Raw genomic sequence first — 18,233 nt, forward strand, 5'->3', positions numbered from 1 at the left:
CCATTTCAAATCAAATCAAATCAAAGATACTTTATTAATCCCAGAGGGAAATTAGAGTTAATCCCAGAGGGAAATTAATGTTTATATTTATTATAATGTTGGACAAGTTTGTTGACATTTTCTAAATGTGTATTTCTTTAGTGCAAGTGCACCAGCTACTAGAAAGAGTTGGATACAGTGAATGTTTAGTTTATTTTAGGTTTCCTTGAGAAAAGGGCAACATTTAAAACCACAATAATCCCATCTGGCTGCAGATGTTTGTAACTTTTCCCCAACTTGAACTTAAATGTTTTTGTTGCATGATTTGGCTCATTTCACAGAAAATACAACAAAACACGCTATCTGTTTTGTTGCTGTGTTTCCATGTAATGGTAGTACTTATTCGCTTAGCCCCAGTGGGTTTTTGGTATTTGTAAATCTTTGGTTTTTTTTTGGGGGGTAATAACTCCCATCACCTTTCTGTGCTAGTGGAGAAACACAGCTGGTGTTTGTGTGTGTGTGTGTGTGTGTGTGTGTGTGTGTGTGTGTGTGTGTGTGTGTGTGTGTGTGTGTGTGTGTGTGTGTGTGTGTGTGTGTGTGTGTGCGCGTGTGTGTGTGTGTGTGTGTGTGTGTGTGTGTGTTGGGGGGGGGGGGGATGTTTGTACTTCACAAAAAGTCTTTAGGAATGTAATCCTGAAGGAAATTAGAAGTTTTGATTTGTATTGTTGTGGTTTGTGAAGCTTCTGCGTTTTTTTTTTTTTTGGCTTAATTTACATTTTAGGTAGTTTCACAAACATATGACCTCAAAATTCACACGGGTTGCTTTGTTGTCATGTTGACCAAAAGACTAATCACATGACCCAATAACTGAAATATAGTGATGTAATAGTTGTTAGGGGCAGATGTTTCTGTGAAAGAAAATCACATGGTTACACTACACGATGATGCTGTTAACGTCTCATATCGCCATGGAAACCATGTAAAATGAAGCTGCTGACTCACAGGAGGTGGATGTCTTAGTTCACACTTCGGCTGAGATGTTTTACAACACAAATACCTCCTTATTTATTAGTGTTAATGCACCTATTATTTTTGCTTTAAAGTAGAGAAGGTATTTCTGTATTTTTGTTTAATTAGTTGCACCTAACAGGGACAGCAGTAGCTCAGGAGGTGGTAGTAGTAGTAGTTGTTGTTCTTGTAGTAGTAGTAGTAGTAGTAGAGGTTTATTTAAACAAGGACACTGCACAATTTAACATTAACTGGAAAGGAGAGATGTATTGTTACAGGTTGTAGCAAAGATGCTAATTTCCACCTGTAGTCCCTGGGCAGGTTGACATTACAATCACAAAACTAAAAGGAGTGTTAACAAACGTCCATGTCATTTATAAAACCGTATCATTTACAAACATTTACCAAAAATTTAAAACTTAATGCCCAACAAACAAACACACACACACACATTTCATAATTAACCATGTGTACACTCAGGTTCGATCCCGGCTCCGACTAGAAAATGCTGCTGTTGTGTCCTTGGGCAAGACACTTAACCTGCCTTGCCTGCTGGTGTTGTGAATGGGTGAATGACTGATTGTGTTGTGAAGCGCCTTGGGGGGTTGTAGAACCCTACGAAGGCGCTATACTAATTCAGTCAAAAATCAGCAGATTGATTGTTGCTTATCTGAATCTAACTGGATTGTTCTTCTCTTTTAGTCACACTTTAAAGTTTTGACCAAAGCTTCTATTTATGTGACTCGCAGCTGGGATGGAATTGGACCTGTCTGTCTGAGGCATTCACCAACACAATTACTCCGTGTGACGACAGAGTGGCACACTTTCTCAGAATGTGGGTTAATGAAGCACTTCAAAGGTCAGGCTGTCCTGGTAGGGCTCTGTAGAAAGATACAGAAACAGAATCACTGAAAGGTATTTCAGAAAGGAAATTGGAGCTTATGGAGGTGATGAGCGCTGCCCCATGCGGCTGCACGCACTGAAGTGAGGAGAGTCCCAACCCTACCGCCCCACCTAGTGGACACTTATGTTGTGTAATGTCTGAAGTCTGTTGCATTTCTGTCTGAGGTGTTTTTTGCATAGCAAAGCTGCCCTCCCTGTGGAGGGTAACTCTGAAGGGCCTTTTTTCCCTCCACCTGACTCTATCCTCATATAAACCCTCTTGATCTATTACGGTAGCGCAACTCTGGTTGCGGATGACCACAGTCACCAATTCTTGTCATGTGTCTATGTATGTATGAATGTCTGATCTCAGAATTGTGTGTACTGAAACCCTAATTTCCCTCTGGGATTAATAAAGTGTTATTGAGTTGAATTGAAATAAATTGAATGTAACGTATGCCTGTGCTTCCCACACTATCTTCAGATTCCTCTGCTGGCGTGGATCTGTTACCGATAGCGATCTAAAACATAAACATTGAGCTTCTCCTTTGGGTTTGAGGAACTTAACACGATCGTACATCTGTTTGTGGTTGTGGCGGCTGGTAAATGTGAAAATGACACAAAGCGCTGCATGCTGGAGAGAAAGGCTGAGGATTAATGCAGCGGGCCAAGCCCTCTGTAGAATAATGTTATCGAACCCAGAACAACAGGGGAGCGGGCTGCCGGCCCACACAACTAGACTCAGCTGTGCAGCCAGGGCCGACGGCCAAACCAGAACGCCGCGCTCACACCAACTCCCACAGACCCCCGACTGCTAACGAGCAGATGTTAAATATGCATTAAAGAAGGGAAAACATTCTTCTGAAATACTTTTATTTTGTTATTTAATATGGACCACACACACACACACAAGCAAGGAGGAAATAGTACACGTCGAATACAATTTGTTCAAATATATGAGCTGATAGTATTGAAAAATAATCCCATTAGTTACTCGAACAAATAAAGTATTGTGTTCATGTGAGGAGAGAACTACATACGTCCTTTTCATAAAGAATAAGAAGGAGTGCACACACTGGACCGCTGTGGGACGGGGTCATCTGCGAGGAGGACGCGGGCAGCAGAGGGCGACATTGTCCTCTGCTGCCCGCAGATAAACTGAGAAGGAAGTGACGCCACCTACATCAGCGTTGCTCTGAGGAAGGCTACAGAGTTAGCCAAAAGTTGTCGTCAAAAAAGGAAAAACAAATCATTATTACAATGTGTGCCAAAAAGAACCAAAAGATGGAACAAAAAAGCATTTTCTCCAGAGGATTTCTTGGCTAAAGAAGTCACCTCAGAGAGAAAAGTCTTGCACCTGGCTGCATTTTGTAAATTAAAAACAGCCAAGAACCTTTTTGGTTGTAGGAATGAAGCTTCTGAGGGAGTCAGCCTCAGAGGAGGATAGGATAGGGTGGAGAAAGATCAAGATTTCTCTTCTCACCAAATAGTTTAATAGGATCTGCACTAAAGCATGTTTTAGTCCCAGCAAGGTAATGTCATTATAAATGTTTTATTATACAACACAATTCAATGATCAGCTGCTCCACGAGCTGCAGAAACAAGATAGTTTACGTGTAACTGTTATAATAACTTTAGCGCTTGTCCAAAACCATATGTAAATTCATTTTATATTTATGTGTTCTGAGGAAGTAGGACCATAAATCCTTTAGATTAGTTTTTTCTAGCGTACACGTAAACGTTTTCAAACCCAAACAGTTTTAGTCCTTATAACAGCTGAGGAGTAGCTTCAGTGATTAAACTGTAATTCTGAGTTTTGGAGCAGATGAAGTCACTTTTAAGGCAAGCTCGTGTTTTTAATTAATCCACCCAGCAGTTTATGTTTCACTAAGATCGTTTGGAGGATTAAAAATGCCTGAAGCTTTAGATTTTCCACATTTAATCTCTGATCATCAGAGATGCAGGTGTGGAAACATCCAGGATTGGTGCTGCAGAGGTGGAGCTCAGTGAGAGTGGTGATCAGCTCATGAATCCTTCTAGGTGGTGATCCAGCATTTCACTTGTTCTTTAAATTGTGTTTGTAAAGTGAAATAAACTAGACCATAAATAACCAACAATCACTTAAATGGCCTTTTCTTTTAATTTAATGTGTATAATCTCTAAATGATGTTAGTCGTCTGTAGCAACATGCCCAACCACAAGAGGGCAACAGTGCTGTATGAACTACATTAAAGGGATGACAGTGTAGTAGATTGCATTAGTATGCATGTAGTGGCTGGAGTTTATTGATGTGGGATGTAAATGACAATAATCATGATTACTAAAAAAGTACTACATGCAGAGTACCGGTTCATTAACACAGATTTTTCTCATCTTGGAAGTTGCTCTTTATCAAAGTTAGTAAATTAATCCCAGATTATCTGTGGGAGTTGGGAGAATGACACCAATGAAAAGTTCAAAATCGCTTCATGTTTCATGTCCAAACTCACATCTTCACACAGGAATAGCTGCAGTATCTCCATCTGAAACACACTTGGAGTAAAATAGTAATAGTTGGCTACATTCCTTCACATCTTTTTCTCTGCCATTAAAAACTTTCTGCAGCTTGGTTACAGCTTGTGTGTGTGTGTGTGTGTGTGTGTGTGTGTGTGTGTGTGTGTGTGTGTGTGTGTGTGTGTGTGTGTGTGTGTGTGTGTGTGTGTGTGTGTGTGTGTGTGTGTGTGTGTGTGTGTGTGTGTGTGTGTGTGTGTGTGTGTGTGTGTGTGTGTGTGTGTGTGGTGCAACTCAGTGTAGAAATGTGTTTTTGATTGCTTGCTTATGTAAAAGCAATCAAGAGAAACAGGTTTTCTTTGCAGAATCCAAAGAGAAAATACTAAAGACATGATGGCTGTGTCTTCTTATGCCCAGAAGTACTTTAAATCTAATAGTAAACAAATGAATGCACAAACAACAACAAAGCTACATCACTTACTAACTAGATTATATAAATCATATGTAGAGAAATTATACTTGATTTTAGATGCACATTTCTTTATTTTCTTTTATTGAAATTAAAACAAATGCAGGAAAATCTGCAGCTTTCTCCCTTCAGCCTGGCCTACTTGTGACTCCTTCGCTGCTGCTTTTCCTCTGTGGCCAATCGTCTTTCTGCTTGCGCTCTCTCTCGTTGCTAGGGAGACAGAGGAACCGACTGGAGCCAATGGACACCATTTTCGTCAAGCAAGTAAAGGAGGGAGGCCCCGCCCACGGAGCTGGACTCTGTACAGGTACGTACACACACACACACACACACACACACACAGTCTCTGCAGGGGGTAGTCCTGTGTAACCGACTGATCTTATGATCAGCTGGTTTTTGGAAGGCTGAACACACAGTTACTCCTGAATTTCACAAGATTTTATTTTCTTACATTCTTTCTTTTCTTATCTTATTAAAACATGAATCACTTCTAATTTTAACCTGGGAGATAAAACCTTAAAAACTCCCTCCTGGTGAAACTGGTGAAACCTTAGAGTTTCGCAGAAACAATGAGACGTTTGAGGCTCTGCCGGCAGCTTTGGTGCAGAGTCAGCGCTCGGCCTTACAGGAAGTGGTCTGGACAAGCCCTCAGAGCTATCTCTGCTCCAGGGAGACTGGGGGTGCAGTGCTTCCCATAATTATCCGGTTTATCTCCCAAACTCACCTTGCCTCTTCCCGTAAGATCTTCAGAAGAGTTGAGTGACTCAAACATGCTTTCAAATAAACACATTCTTTGTTGTTTGTGGTGGAAGGCGCTGCTTGATTTATTTGTTTTCAGTTGATTGGATTTTAGGGTGTAATCCTGTAATTGTGTGCAGGGGATCGGATCGTGAAAGTGAACGGAGAGAGCATCATCGGGAAGACGTACTCGCAAGTCATAGCTTTGATCCAGAACAGGTAGGTGCTTCTTCACTCCCAGGCTCTGGGACCTTTACAGATCTATTCTTCACGTGAAACAGTTACAGGGTTAGAATTTCAGATATTTTCTATAACAACAAACACAGTTAACCTAGAGTATGGTCAAACAACGTTTTCATCAAGTATGACATAACCACTCGCCCTTAAATTCCATACAAACACCATTTTTTATCTTTTTAAACTCAAAAATCTCCTTATGGTTACTCGAGGTGATTTGTTGTGCCAGTTTCAGGTGAGTTCAAGCATAAAACATAAACATTAAGGCCTCTTCTCTTGTGTTCTTCCTCCTTCTGTTCCACTTTTACATCCATCAGTGATGCATCGTTGGAGCTCTGTGTGATGCCCAGAGATGAAGACATTTTACAGCTGGTAAATATTATTAAACATTATTATAAATGCATACAGAGGGAATATCCACATGCATATAACGTGAAAAGTTTTTCAAACATGCAATCTAACTAAAAAGCAATTTACAGACAGTTGCTGTGCTAACTTGATGATTTTATTGGTTTGCTTGTGTAAAATATTCAGATTTTGCAGTAGGAAGCTATTTAAGGTTTATTTCCCAGTTGCACAGTGGAATTAACTGGTTAAAGATTAGGAAAACAGACAAATAGCAGCGAGGTAACACATTATGAAACAATTTATTTCTGGACAAAAATCTTCTGAAGGGAGCAACAAAACGGGATATATAGTATCAGAGTTGGCATGAATCATGAAAATGTAACCTAATCTAATCTGGATTAGGATCAAAAGCTAACATTGTGGATAAGATTAAAGATTTAGAAATAGTCCAAACATGCAGCTGCGGGAGTGAAAACGGCAGCAATTCGAGAAAAGCCAATCTCCACTCCGTGCCAATCGAACCAACGGTGTGAACCACCAGTTATCAGTCAGGGTCCAGGGCACCACAGACGATAACGCAGCGCCGCGTCGATCCAAACCAGGGAAGCACAGAACTGAGTCGGAACAAACGGAGCTGCTGAATTCCTCACATAGTTTGGTAGCACAGCTCACCAGAAGCCACAGACAGTTGCTTTAGACCCTCAGGAAGGAGTCTGAGGGGTCATGAGGCTGAAAGATTCAAATGAAGCAGTTAGTTATTCGATCTAAAAGGATTACGTGTTGCTCCACAGAGCAGCTCTTTAGAGTTTGACTGTTTTTACACTTCACTGTGGCAGTGAAGGGAAATTACGCGTATTTAAATGTGAGATTTCCTAATGTTTGGTTTGAAAAGACCTGTAACCTTTAGCATGAGCCCACTCAGTACCAGAGGGAGTGCAGCTGCAGTCAGCTGACACCTCACAGCACGCTGTGTTCTGGGTGGAAACCAGCACAGATCGAGCAAGCGCGCGGTTATTCCTAACCAAAAGAGAACATATGACGAGTCGCATCTGAGCGATGGAAGAGACACCGACAGGGATGAGGAAAGAAGCGAGTGGGGAGAGCGTTACAACATGGGTGAAATGGTGGAGGACCCAGAGAGGACGGGGGGAGGTACCGGTGAGACAGAGCCAGCAGGATGGAGGTGACTGTTCTGATAGCAGCTGAGCTGTTGGGGGGGGCGACATGATGGAGTATGGCGGAGCACCTTTATTCCTCTAACGTTTCATTTCCTGTTTTCTTTCCTGCCGTGCCTCTCCGCATCAGGGTGTATTTTTAGCTGAGGTGCACTGATTTGCAGAAATCCATTTTTTAAAGCACCAACCTGCCAACATATCACTTTTATGACGTGGCTGCATGGTGACGCAGTTGGCAGCGCTGTCGCCTCGCAGCGAGACGGCCGAGGAAAGGAAATGAATTTCATTTTTCAGTTTCAGTCCAGTCAAAAGAGTAGAGCTGAAAATCAGCTGATTCCAGTCACCTGCTGAGTAATCGGTGCACAGCTAGATTTAATGTTCACCTCCGTCTCTTTGTTCTCACCTGTTAACCCTCTTCTAACCTCTTCTTTCCTTCTGCTTACTAACCCGCCGACAGTTTTCCAGGGATATCACTGCTCTGGTAAGACGGGAATTATTCTCTATTAATATCTTCCCTCTGTCGTGTCTCGTGTTGTGTCTCACCACCTCTAGAGCTTTTGTTATTAGAAGTTGGCAAGCCCCAGATAAATTCCCCTTCACCTGTGTTTGTACTTGGATTACTTTTTGGTTTTCTGGTATTGAAACCATCTTTCAGCAGACCTTAAGCATTTCTCTCCGTGGACTTTCCACCATCAGTAAATTGGTTTCTATTTGACGGGATGAGTTCAGCTCCAGAGGCTGGCATTCAGCAGCGCTTTGTCAACACGTTCGTAACTTGACACCACAGGTAGGGTGCTGTTGATTAAAGTCCAGCACAATAACTCCCTCCCTTCCATTTGCTCCTGGGCGTCTGTGCTGAAAGGATGCTGCTCAGGGAGTTTTTCTAAAGCTCACTTGGATGTTTTAAACGGCAAAGCTTAGAATTTTTATTTATGTTTTAGTCGAAGGAAGTCCTTTTAACCTGAGCCATGCTAACAGAAGTAACTTTAGCCGTCAAAAAAAGACGTAGGAGGAGGAGGAGACCCCCTTTCACTTTCTCCTCGTGTCTCAGGGCTCACTCTCCGGTCCAGAAGGTGGGTACTGCTGTGAGCTTCGTGCGTATTTACCTCTCATTTGCTCTCTTCTCCCACTTTTTCTTTTTAACATTTTAAACATTAACTAGTCACTAGTCTGGGACAGATTATCAACAGTACTGTGTTTAAAGTGGAGAAATCGTGTTTGTTGCCTTCCCTCTGAAGCTAGCAGTCCTCTGAGTGAATGTAGCAGCAGCAGTGATTGTTCTGATAATCTCATCAACTCACACAGAGATGTGACTCCTGGTTCGGTTTTCAGCCTTTCTGCAGTTTTTAAAACCGTCACGATGCAGCGCTGTGGAGGGAATACGTTTAGAGCCCTGCTGTTGCTGTGAGGTCAGAGAAAAATGGGTAGTCAGACTTGAGCTGTAAAATCTCAAATAAAGATGACAGATAATTCGATGAACTTTCTTTGTCTCAGGGCCTAATCAGTAGCTCGTTGCCCAGTGATGAGATATAAGAAATGCTCGTACTTATATCCCATCACTGCTTTGATGTGACTAAAGGGACATTTTCTGCCATCTTTTCACAGGCTTATTCTCAGGATGCATACCTCAAAGGAAATGAGGCTTACAGCGGAAATGCTCAGAACATCCCAGAGCCTCCTCCCTTATGCTACCCTCGCATAGAGCTCAACCCTGCGGGCATGGCCCAGTTGTCGGAGCTCGCCCCAGTCAGTGATACCCCCAGAGGGCCGGTGCCGGGACCAGGGAGGCGAGCAGCAGCTGTGGAGAACAGCTATCTGGTGGAAATCCCTGTTCCTCCTTCTCTTCCTCTGCAGCAGCAGGTAGTGAAGACTCAAGCGGTGGTGTGTGTCTCTACTGAGAATGTTAGGACTCCAGACATCCTCCCTGATCCAGTGGACAGGGGGTCACGGGTGGCTCGGGCTGGACCCAGCCACAGGACAGAAGAAAACCGGTACAATTCTTCAGCAGAGAGTGGCACCACTAGACCCAAACCTATCATTCCCTCTGGCCCTGGGGGTGCACAGCTACAGTACACCTCCTCCCACCTCACAGAAACACCAAACTTCTCCCCCTCGTCCACTTCCAGACCCGATACCGTCCTTTCTGAGACCTTATCCCCACCAGTACGAGCACCGACTGCTGCTGCATCATCTGACCTATTCTCATCAGCCATCTCACCCTCTACCAACCACTACTCCCCCTCTCCCACAGCCCCCTCCACCTCGCCACACCAGAACATTGACTGGAGAACCTACACCACCTATAAGGACTACATCGATGCTAAGAGGCTGCACACATACGGCTGCCGCACCATCCAGGAGCGCTTGGATAGCCTCCGTGCAGCCACCAGTTCTAGCTCTGCCTACACCCAGAAGCGTACTCCCACATCATGTAACAATCAGAAAGGGATGTCTGGCTCTCAGGGCAGACGGAGGAGCACGTCTAACGACCGTGGGGGGGATACAGGAGGTCGGTGTGCTACAGTGACAGCTCCATTACGGAGCGTGTCCCAGGAGAGGTTAGGGGGGCCAGCAGAAAGGACCACCAGGAACTGGCCTCGAAGTGCTTCTCAAGACGCTCTGCCTTTCTCCAACACCATCAGAGTCATCAAACCTCGAGCGCGGTCATGTGACTACCTGAGCCAGCAGCTCGGAGAGCAAGGCAGTGTTGTGTCTGGAGACAGGGCAGCGGTGGAGGAAAGGCTACTCCTCTGTGATGGAGGAAAGAAACAGGAAACAAGCCAGAGGGTTTTACCTCATCTGAGCCGGAGTCTCACTGGACAGGAGGAAGATGGACGCACAGGTGGATTACTGAACTCACCTGAAGCTGCGCCTGACTCTACCAAAGGTACGGCGGATTCTGCATCGCCGAGGACAGACGGGCTCATAATGAGACCTTCTCGTTTGCCTGTGAAAAACTCCATCTCAGACCTTTCTCCTGCCTTATTCTCCATTAAAATCACAGACCCTCCTAAAGACCAAAAAGCTAACATCATGGGGAACCACCTTAGCTACTCGTCCCCTCTGAACCTGCAGCTCAGGGGCAGAGCTGACAGCCTAAAAATGGAGGGCAGGTTAGATTCGGGATTAACAGCCAGATCTTCATCCTGCTCTGGAGCCTCCTCCAAACTGCCCATGCACAGACAGCTACAAAGTGGAGTTGCTACCATTACGTCTTCATCATCTTCCACTGGAGCAGTGACCCAAAAGCCAAATGTCAAAGTAACCTCTAGTTCTACCAGCGCTCTTGAGAGGACTAATGGTGGCTTTTCAGAGAGGGTCGAAGGACCTGACGCTACAGTTGTGGTCCTCAGAAGGGGCAAACTCTCTGGAGGCGCCCGTGTCCGACCACCGTCCTACGTATTAGCCGTTAACGACAACCGGAGCGCAGCGAAGCACAAGTCTCCACCCCTGGTGAAGGCCGGTTCTGCAGATGGAGCTATGTGTTGGATGTCTAATGAGAGCTGCAGGAGGAGGCTGAGAGACACGAGACACGAGATCTCAGGTTCAAACAACCTGGATGACTCTCTGGATTCAATCCCTTTCATAGGTAAGCAAACAACCCTCCTCCTCAATGTCGTTTCTGTAGCAACGATGGGATGACTTTCAGCCTTTTCATGCCCAGAAATTAAAATACTACAAAGCATTATTTACACAGCCGGTCTCTTTTATCTCAGACTGTAAAATGAATGATTGACTTCCTGCTGTGCTGCTGTTAGACCAAAACAAAGCTTGTTTTTCTCTTCAAATTTTTTTTATTAATTATTAATAAATTAAACGACAAATGAAAAAGAAAACACCATTATTTACATTCTCCACCCTTTTATTCCCACCTTTAAGGAACAATAGTCTTTATTTGGCCGGCTGAGTAATGATGGTGTGATCTTGGCAGGAGTTTGACATTGTGAAACGATACGATGAAGGAATTCAGGTACATTTGCAGCAAGGCGGGAGTGTGTGTGTGTGTGTGTGTGTGTGTGTGTGTGTGTGTGTGTGTGTGTGTGTGTGTGTGTGTGTGTGTGTGTGTGTGTGTGTGTGTGTGTGTGAACAGTAAACACAGCTGGTTAGATGCTGCAACAGTTGTTTGATTGATGGGATTATCTGCAGCAAGGGTAAATTTGTAAAGCAGGAACTGAACATTAGATTATCTAATATTCACAAAAGTTTGAGAATTCTACTTAAAGATAATATCAAGTAGGTTTTTCATGATTCAGCTAATTAAAGTTAATAGTATTGATTTGCATTATTTTGGGGGTCTAATGCGTTAACTGTTTTGTGCGCTCCTTTAAGCATTTGGGTTAAAAGTTAGACTTTATTAAACCATAATGGCGCTTTTTATTAAAGGTTGGCAAATGTCTGTTTCCTGAAATCATTTTCAGCCTTGAATGTAATTTTAATGTAAATATGTATAGGCCAAATGTTATTATTATTATAAAGGATTCACAAAACAAACTACAAAAAACAGTAAAAGACGTCAGCTGCATGCAGCATGCTATGGTGGATGTTCTATTTATTATCAGATAGTTGAGTAGCGGACGGGAAACGTTTGAACTGGTGGGTCGTAGTCATTGGGTGTAGTAAATGACTCCATGTGACGAGAGCAGCGTCTGTCTGTCCAATAAGACACGTGATGAAGCCACGCTTTTGTCTTCTGAGCAGGGCATCCCAGATACGCACGTCTAGACGCCCCGGTAAACATCTCAAGTTCCCGTCATCGGAGGAAACCTAAGAGTGTTGTCCTAGTGGAGTGTGACATAACCGTAACATTTCATAGCTCCAAACAATAAGTGGAACAACAGTAGCTGCCAGCAGCAAGTCGTTTAGTGCTGCGATCAGAACCTGCTGCAGTACGTCACGCGTTAAATGTCCCCGTCTACGACCTGATGAAACGAGTCACAAACAAGCAAGTCACATGTTACATGGATTCATCGAGTTTTGCTAGAAGACACTCGTGTTGATTTTCAGTGATGAGCTCAAACTCATCCTCCGTTCTGACTCATTAGGATTCACTGAGAGCAGCTCTCGTATTTACTCTTGTTCTTACTGGAATGTAGAAAAGGCTTCAGGCATGCCTCGTCATCTAGATTAGATGCAGATATTTGCATTTCCCTTTGTTCTGTCCAGAGTTTATTTATTTAGCTGAAAGAAGACAAGAACTTGTGCTATTTTGATGGCGTTAAATCCAGTTACCAACTTCACCAAAAGGTTTACAAAATTCATATTACAAGAACGTATAAAATAATGAATGGGTCATAAATCATCTGGAGTCTCTGCTAACAACAAAATTCAGCCTAATAATCCACGGCCAAGAGGGTTCATTTAGAGCAGGGGTGTCAAACTCATTTTAGCTCAGGGGCCACATTGAGGGAAATCTAGTCCCAAGTGAGCCGGACCGGTAAATTAAAATAAAAACTTCAGATTGTTTTCTTTGTTTTAATACAATCAATATAAAACAAGGCTGGAGCCTGAGGACAGTGTAGTACAAGTACAACACCTGAAGTGTACTTGAAAATAAAAAAAAAATAATAAAAAACAACAAATAAAAAAAAACATTCCTTAGTGATTCAAAGAGCTTACAGGTCACATGGCTAGATCAGTTCCATGCAGCACTTAAAGTATATTTGACTCATTTTACTTCACATCTTTTAGCTTTCAACAGCACATCAACATCAGAAGTCACATCCTGAGTGGCGGCCAACTTCAGGATGTGATTCAAGTTCTTGTGTGAGCCTTGGGCGCAGCTTTGTTTTATTTATACTCTTTACAGAGAAAACTTGCTCACACAGATACGTTTATTTTCACTCTACATTGTAAAGTATGAAAATAAAGTTTACACAACCATCTTGCGGGCCAGATTTAACCCGCTTGCGGGCCGGATGCGGCCCGCGGGCCGCATGTTTGACACCCCTGATTTAGAATATCTATGGCTCTACCTGTATTAAGTAAATCCTGCCCCTCCATCGTTCACTTCCTGATGGATCCTAATTTGTGTTTGAGGCTCGCCAGCTTGCTGATAAATCAAACTTTATGACACCGCCTGGCCTCGGATGATGTCATGTTCTTTGACTGAACAAAGAGGAAGTCGTCTGGCAGCTTATCAGGACACAAACTGTCTCTCTGTCTGAACCCTCACAGTTTTCTGCAATGCTGTCTGATGATGTTTTCATTCGCGGGATTTAAGTCGTGTTTTTTTTTTTATTCTGATGCACAGAAAGCTGCTTTCTGCAACTTTTTGAACGTTCCCACTGATGTAGAGCAGCACTGTGAGCTAGGTTGAAACAAGTGTCTCTATTCTACAACTTCCTCCTTATTCTAACCTCCTCCTCCGTTTCTGTCCTCAGATGAACCGTCCAGTCCCAGTCTGGACCTGGACAGCACACACATTTCTGCCTCGGTTGTGATGTCAGCAGCGCCGCTTGTCACCACCATCCCACCCAGCCCCACCTCTTCATCCCCTCTCATTTGTCGCCAGCTGTCACACGATGAAGGTCAGCTTTCGTTTTGGCTTTTGACAGTTTCTGAACTATTTCATCCAATAGTGCGCCCCTTCTTAAAAAAGCTGATCTGTTTACTATTTTTAAGCAGATTCTGGTCTCAAAACAGAGCGATCGAAGTCTTATGATGAAGGCATCGATATCTACCAGGAGGAAGGAAGAGGGTGAGTTTACCTGAGAATGACCTGATGGAAATGTTCCAGGTTACTTTCACACATAAAGTAAAACTAGCCAAGGATAAACAGTGTGAGAATCGTCTGTTTTGAGGTTTTTAAGAGGACGTTCAGTAATTCTTCTTGTTTTCTTCTGGCCAGGGGGTCCATGTTACCTGGTCTAAAAGGGCTGAGAAAGGTAAGTCACCCAACGTGCCATCAGCTATGTTTATATGACAAAAGCAACTGCTTTACGAGCCTTATCAGCCTCTCGTTTCACACCCAGGAGATAAATGTTGTCTGACACGAATGTGAATGTATTACATCAGGCTTCACCGGTACATAAATTATCCAGAAAGAGTCAAACGTTTATACTGTACAGTTTATTGTTAATCTATAACAGGGTATCCGCTGGTCCTTAAAAAGTCTTAAATTTGCTTTTCCAAATTTAAGGCCTCAAAAGTCCTTAAAAATGACAAATAATCCTTAAATAGAGTTTACAAAGGTCTTAAATGACCAAAGACCCAATAAACAGGATTGTTTCATTTCTATAAAATTTTTGTGAGTTTCTCGTTAGCGTTCAGCGTTTTTTTGTGTACAATATTGGCATAAGCGGAACCGTACACATTCAGTTGGTTGTGAAAGGGGGCTATTTTTAGATGAGCACATTAACTGGTTAAGCTAGTGGGAGCTTGCACCATGGGGAAGTGCAAGTTTAATTGGCTAATCCCACGTTTGCGACGTGGTTGGCACCGGTTCCAGGCAATAGCTGGAAATTATAGCTTAAATTTTATTTTTAGAAATAGCTTAAATTTGGTCTAAGTGGCCTTAAAAAGGGTCTTAAAATGCCTTAAATTTGGCTCCCATAAACCTGCAGATACCATGTATAAAGAACTTTACACATTGTACCAAATCTGACCAGCACAACGTTTCATTTAGCTTTTCCTTTAAATGTATTATTTATGTTTCAGGCTGTGGACAGATCATCTGATGATTCCGGCTCAAGGAGAGATTCTTCATCAGATGTTTTCTGCGACGCCACCAAAGAAGGTTTTCTGCATTTCAAGCAGCTTCACTTAGAAAAGGGAAAGGTGTGCAGATCACGTGCTGTAACTCACTCACCTACACAGAAAACACACAACGTCACTTGTATTGAGCTCCTTTCTTCTTTTTGCAGCGTGTCGGAGGAGGAGGTATGCGGCAGTGGAAGCAGATGTACGGCGTCCTGAGAGGCCACTACCTCTGCTTGTATAAAGACAAGAAGGAAGGCCAGGCTCACGCCAGCTGTCAGATCGTTGAGGAGCCGCTGCAGATCAGCATCAAGGCCTGTCTGATCGACATCTCCTACAGCGACACCAAGCGTAAGAACGTGCTGAGGCTGACCACGTCGGACTGTGAGTACCTGTTCCAGGCGGAGGACCGGGAGGACATGCTGGCGTGGATCAGAGTCATACAGGAGAACAGCAGTGTGGATGAGGAGGTATGAACAGTCATATTTGTTAAAGAAGCAGATGAATTACTGACCCTGATGACCTTTAAATCAGAATTAATCCCAGTCATTCAGTGCTAAGTTCAAACGAAGGCCACTGGATGTCAAAGACTTTTAGCTAAAGCCGGGCGGACACTGTGCGACTTTTTCACTCGCAGCGTTCAGCTTCAGCTCAAACTGTACGACTTCCTCGCAGGGCAGATCTCACGAGTCATGTGCTCACACTGCACGGCCCAGTTCTCGCACGCGACTTGATTGCTCACACTGTACGTCTGGTAGCAACACGCCGGCCCTAAAAATATGCTAAAAATAGCAGTTTTTACTCAACACGTCAGACTTTTTTGTCTTGTTTTGCCTGTTGTCCTTCGGGAGTGCTGCAGGAGGACACAGGGATTTATGGGGGTTGGATGAGGAAAACGAAATAAAGAAAGTAAATCTGTGTTTTGTGATCCGTTTAATTTGACATGAACACGACAAACACGCTTTCTTGACAATCTTTGTGAGTAAAAAAACGTGTAGAAACAAAAACGAACAGCGTGTGTTATTAGGGAAATAGCGAGCGGCGTTGATGCAGGATTGCGCATGCGCCGTGAGCGGTTCTGATACTTTTTGGGTCGCAGCTGCTCGCAGCGCCGCTTCAACAGTACGATACCCTCACGAGGGACGAGCGAAATTTTAAACACGCCAGAAGTCCCTGCGACCTCACGACTGCTGATCGGCGGCTGGTCGCGTGGTGTTAATCGCCTCTCGTAACCCCCTGTACACTACACGACCGCTCGGCGCAAAACTCGCCCCGATCTCGTGGATTCTCGCACGAGTGGAAAATCGGCTCAAAAAAGTGAAAAAGTCGCACAGTGTACGCCCGGCTTTAGATGAGAAGAAAAAGGAAGTTCAGTTAATTTAAAGTTAGTAGAATTTTCCACTAGGTGATGTGGGGATGTAAATGTATGAATGTGCTGCCGGTGTGTCAAAGCAGAGGGAGTTGACAATCAACACACTCTGATGGAAGGTTCAGATCAGAGAACACGTTTCTGTCCGGACTGTTTTAGATGTGACACACTCTATCCATCACATGAAAACAAGTAAGGCCAGAGATGTGCTTACTTGTTGATGATTTAAAGTTTTAATCTCTCATCCTAGCTTAATGAGTAGAGGAGGTTAATTCCCAGCTACCATGTAAGATGCTAGCATTAGCAGCTAATTATTAGCTACAGTTCAATTTAACCAGGAAAATTGGGATAAAATTGGGATTTGACTTGACTTGTACTTTATTTTGAACTAACGTAAAAAAAACATTTTTTATACAACACAACTCGACACAAAAGCAGTCAAATAATAAAGTCCGAAAAGGAGTAGTTAGAAGTAAAACTTGTACATTCCTACCCCTTCTCACTTGCTCTTATTCAACTTATCTCAAAAAACAAAATTCAAAAATTAAGAAACATATCTATATAAAAATAACAATAATACAGAGAACAAGTAGATTAAAGATACTCAACAATCAACTTCTTGTATAATTCTATATAACCAAGCTCATCAACATAATTATCCAATAGATGTTTTTTGTAAATAAATGACCCGCCCTTGTATAGCGCCTCTCAGAGTAAGGACTCCAAAGCACTTTACACTACAGTGTATCATTCATCCATTCACACACACATTCACACACTGGTGGTGATAAGCTACGATGTAGCCACAGCTGCCCTGGGGCGCACTGACAGAGGCGAGGCTGCTGAGCACAGGCGCCACCGGTCCCTCCGACCACCACCAGCAGGCAGGGTGGGTTAAGTGTCTTGCCCAAGGACACAACAACAGAATTCTCTGTCCGGAGCCGGGATTGAACCTGCAACCTTCCGATTACTGGACAACCCGCTCAACCTGTTGAGCTGCTGCAGCCAGCTAGCTCTTCTTAAATTGATTTACCTTTACACATTTTTTCAAATCTTCAAATTGTTCCAGAATTCAACCCCACATATCGTTGTACACATACTCCTCTTTGTTGTCCCAACTCTCTGTTTCTTGAAGTTTAATGCCCCTCTTAAATTGTACCCATCGTCTTTATCTTTAAACATTTTCTGTACATTACACGGAAGTAATTTATTTCTTGCCTTAAACATGATTACTGCGGTTTTAAACTTCATCAGATCAATAAATTTTAACACTGGTAATTCTAAAAACAGTGTTGTTGTGTGTTCCCTATATCCCACATTATATACTATCCTCATTGCTCGTTTTTGCAGTATGGATGGTGATTGTAGATTACTCAGGTGTGTGTTTCCCCAAACTTCCACACAGTGGTTCAAGTAAGGCATTACCAGTGATGAAAACAGAATATACAGTGATTCTTGATTCAGTAAATGTTTTATTTTACCCAAGACACCAATGCTCTTTGCCAATTTTGTTTGTATATATTTAATATGTGGTTTCCAGCTAATTTTATGGTCTAGGATAACCCCATAAACTCTCTCTATTCTTACGTTTTCTAACATCAGTTTTATCTCAGAGTCCACTCTTCGATTTCCCAACAAGATGACTTTGGTCCAAGTTTAATGATAACTGGTTCAAGCTGAACCATTCTTTCAACTTACTCATTTCAGTCCTCACTTCTCCCAATAATTGCTCTATATTCTCCCCACAACAAAGAGCATTGGTGTCGTCTGCAAACAAAACAATTTTTAATGTTTTTGAAACCATAACTAAGTCATTTATATACATAATAAATAAGTCACTGTA

General features: G+C 43.0%; 1 protein-coding gene across 8 annotated transcripts in view; it reads left to right on the plus strand.

Annotated features, from left to right (window-relative positions):
• arhgap21a (Rho GTPase activating protein 21a) overlaps positions 1 to 18,233 on the plus strand; it is a 93,224-nt gene that overhangs the window by 64,760 nt on the left and 10,231 nt on the right. For 4 of the 8 annotated variants that reach the window (XM_054751044.2, XM_054751042.2, XM_054751040.2 and 1 more), the window contains 10 exons: positions 5,043 to 5,135; positions 5,707 to 5,785; positions 6,121 to 6,175; positions 7,784 to 7,807; positions 8,932 to 10,915; positions 13,707 to 13,853; positions 13,951 to 14,023; positions 14,174 to 14,210; positions 14,983 to 15,102; positions 15,189 to 15,491. In XM_054751044.2, the coding sequence (XP_054607019.2) occupies positions 5,043 to 5,135; positions 5,707 to 5,785; positions 6,121 to 6,175; positions 7,784 to 7,807; positions 8,932 to 10,915; positions 13,707 to 13,853; positions 13,951 to 14,023; positions 14,174 to 14,210; positions 14,983 to 15,102; positions 15,189 to 15,491 (2,915 nt within the window). Of the gene's footprint in view, positions 1 to 5,042; positions 5,136 to 5,706; positions 5,786 to 6,120; positions 6,176 to 7,226; positions 7,335 to 7,783; positions 7,808 to 8,063; positions 8,400 to 8,931; positions 10,916 to 13,706; positions 13,854 to 13,950; positions 14,024 to 14,173; positions 14,211 to 14,982; positions 15,103 to 15,188; positions 15,492 to 18,233 lie in introns of those variants that run through there. The other 4 variants (XM_054751041.2, XM_015955470.3, XM_054751046.2 and 1 more) reach the window with 3 other exon arrangements.

The sequence above is a fragment of the Nothobranchius furzeri genome, chromosome 7, assembly GCF_043380555.1.
Source record: "Nothobranchius furzeri strain GRZ-AD chromosome 7, NfurGRZ-RIMD1, whole genome shotgun sequence".
NCBI classification, from domain to species: domain Eukaryota; kingdom Metazoa; phylum Chordata; class Actinopteri; order Cyprinodontiformes; family Nothobranchiidae; genus Nothobranchius; species Nothobranchius furzeri.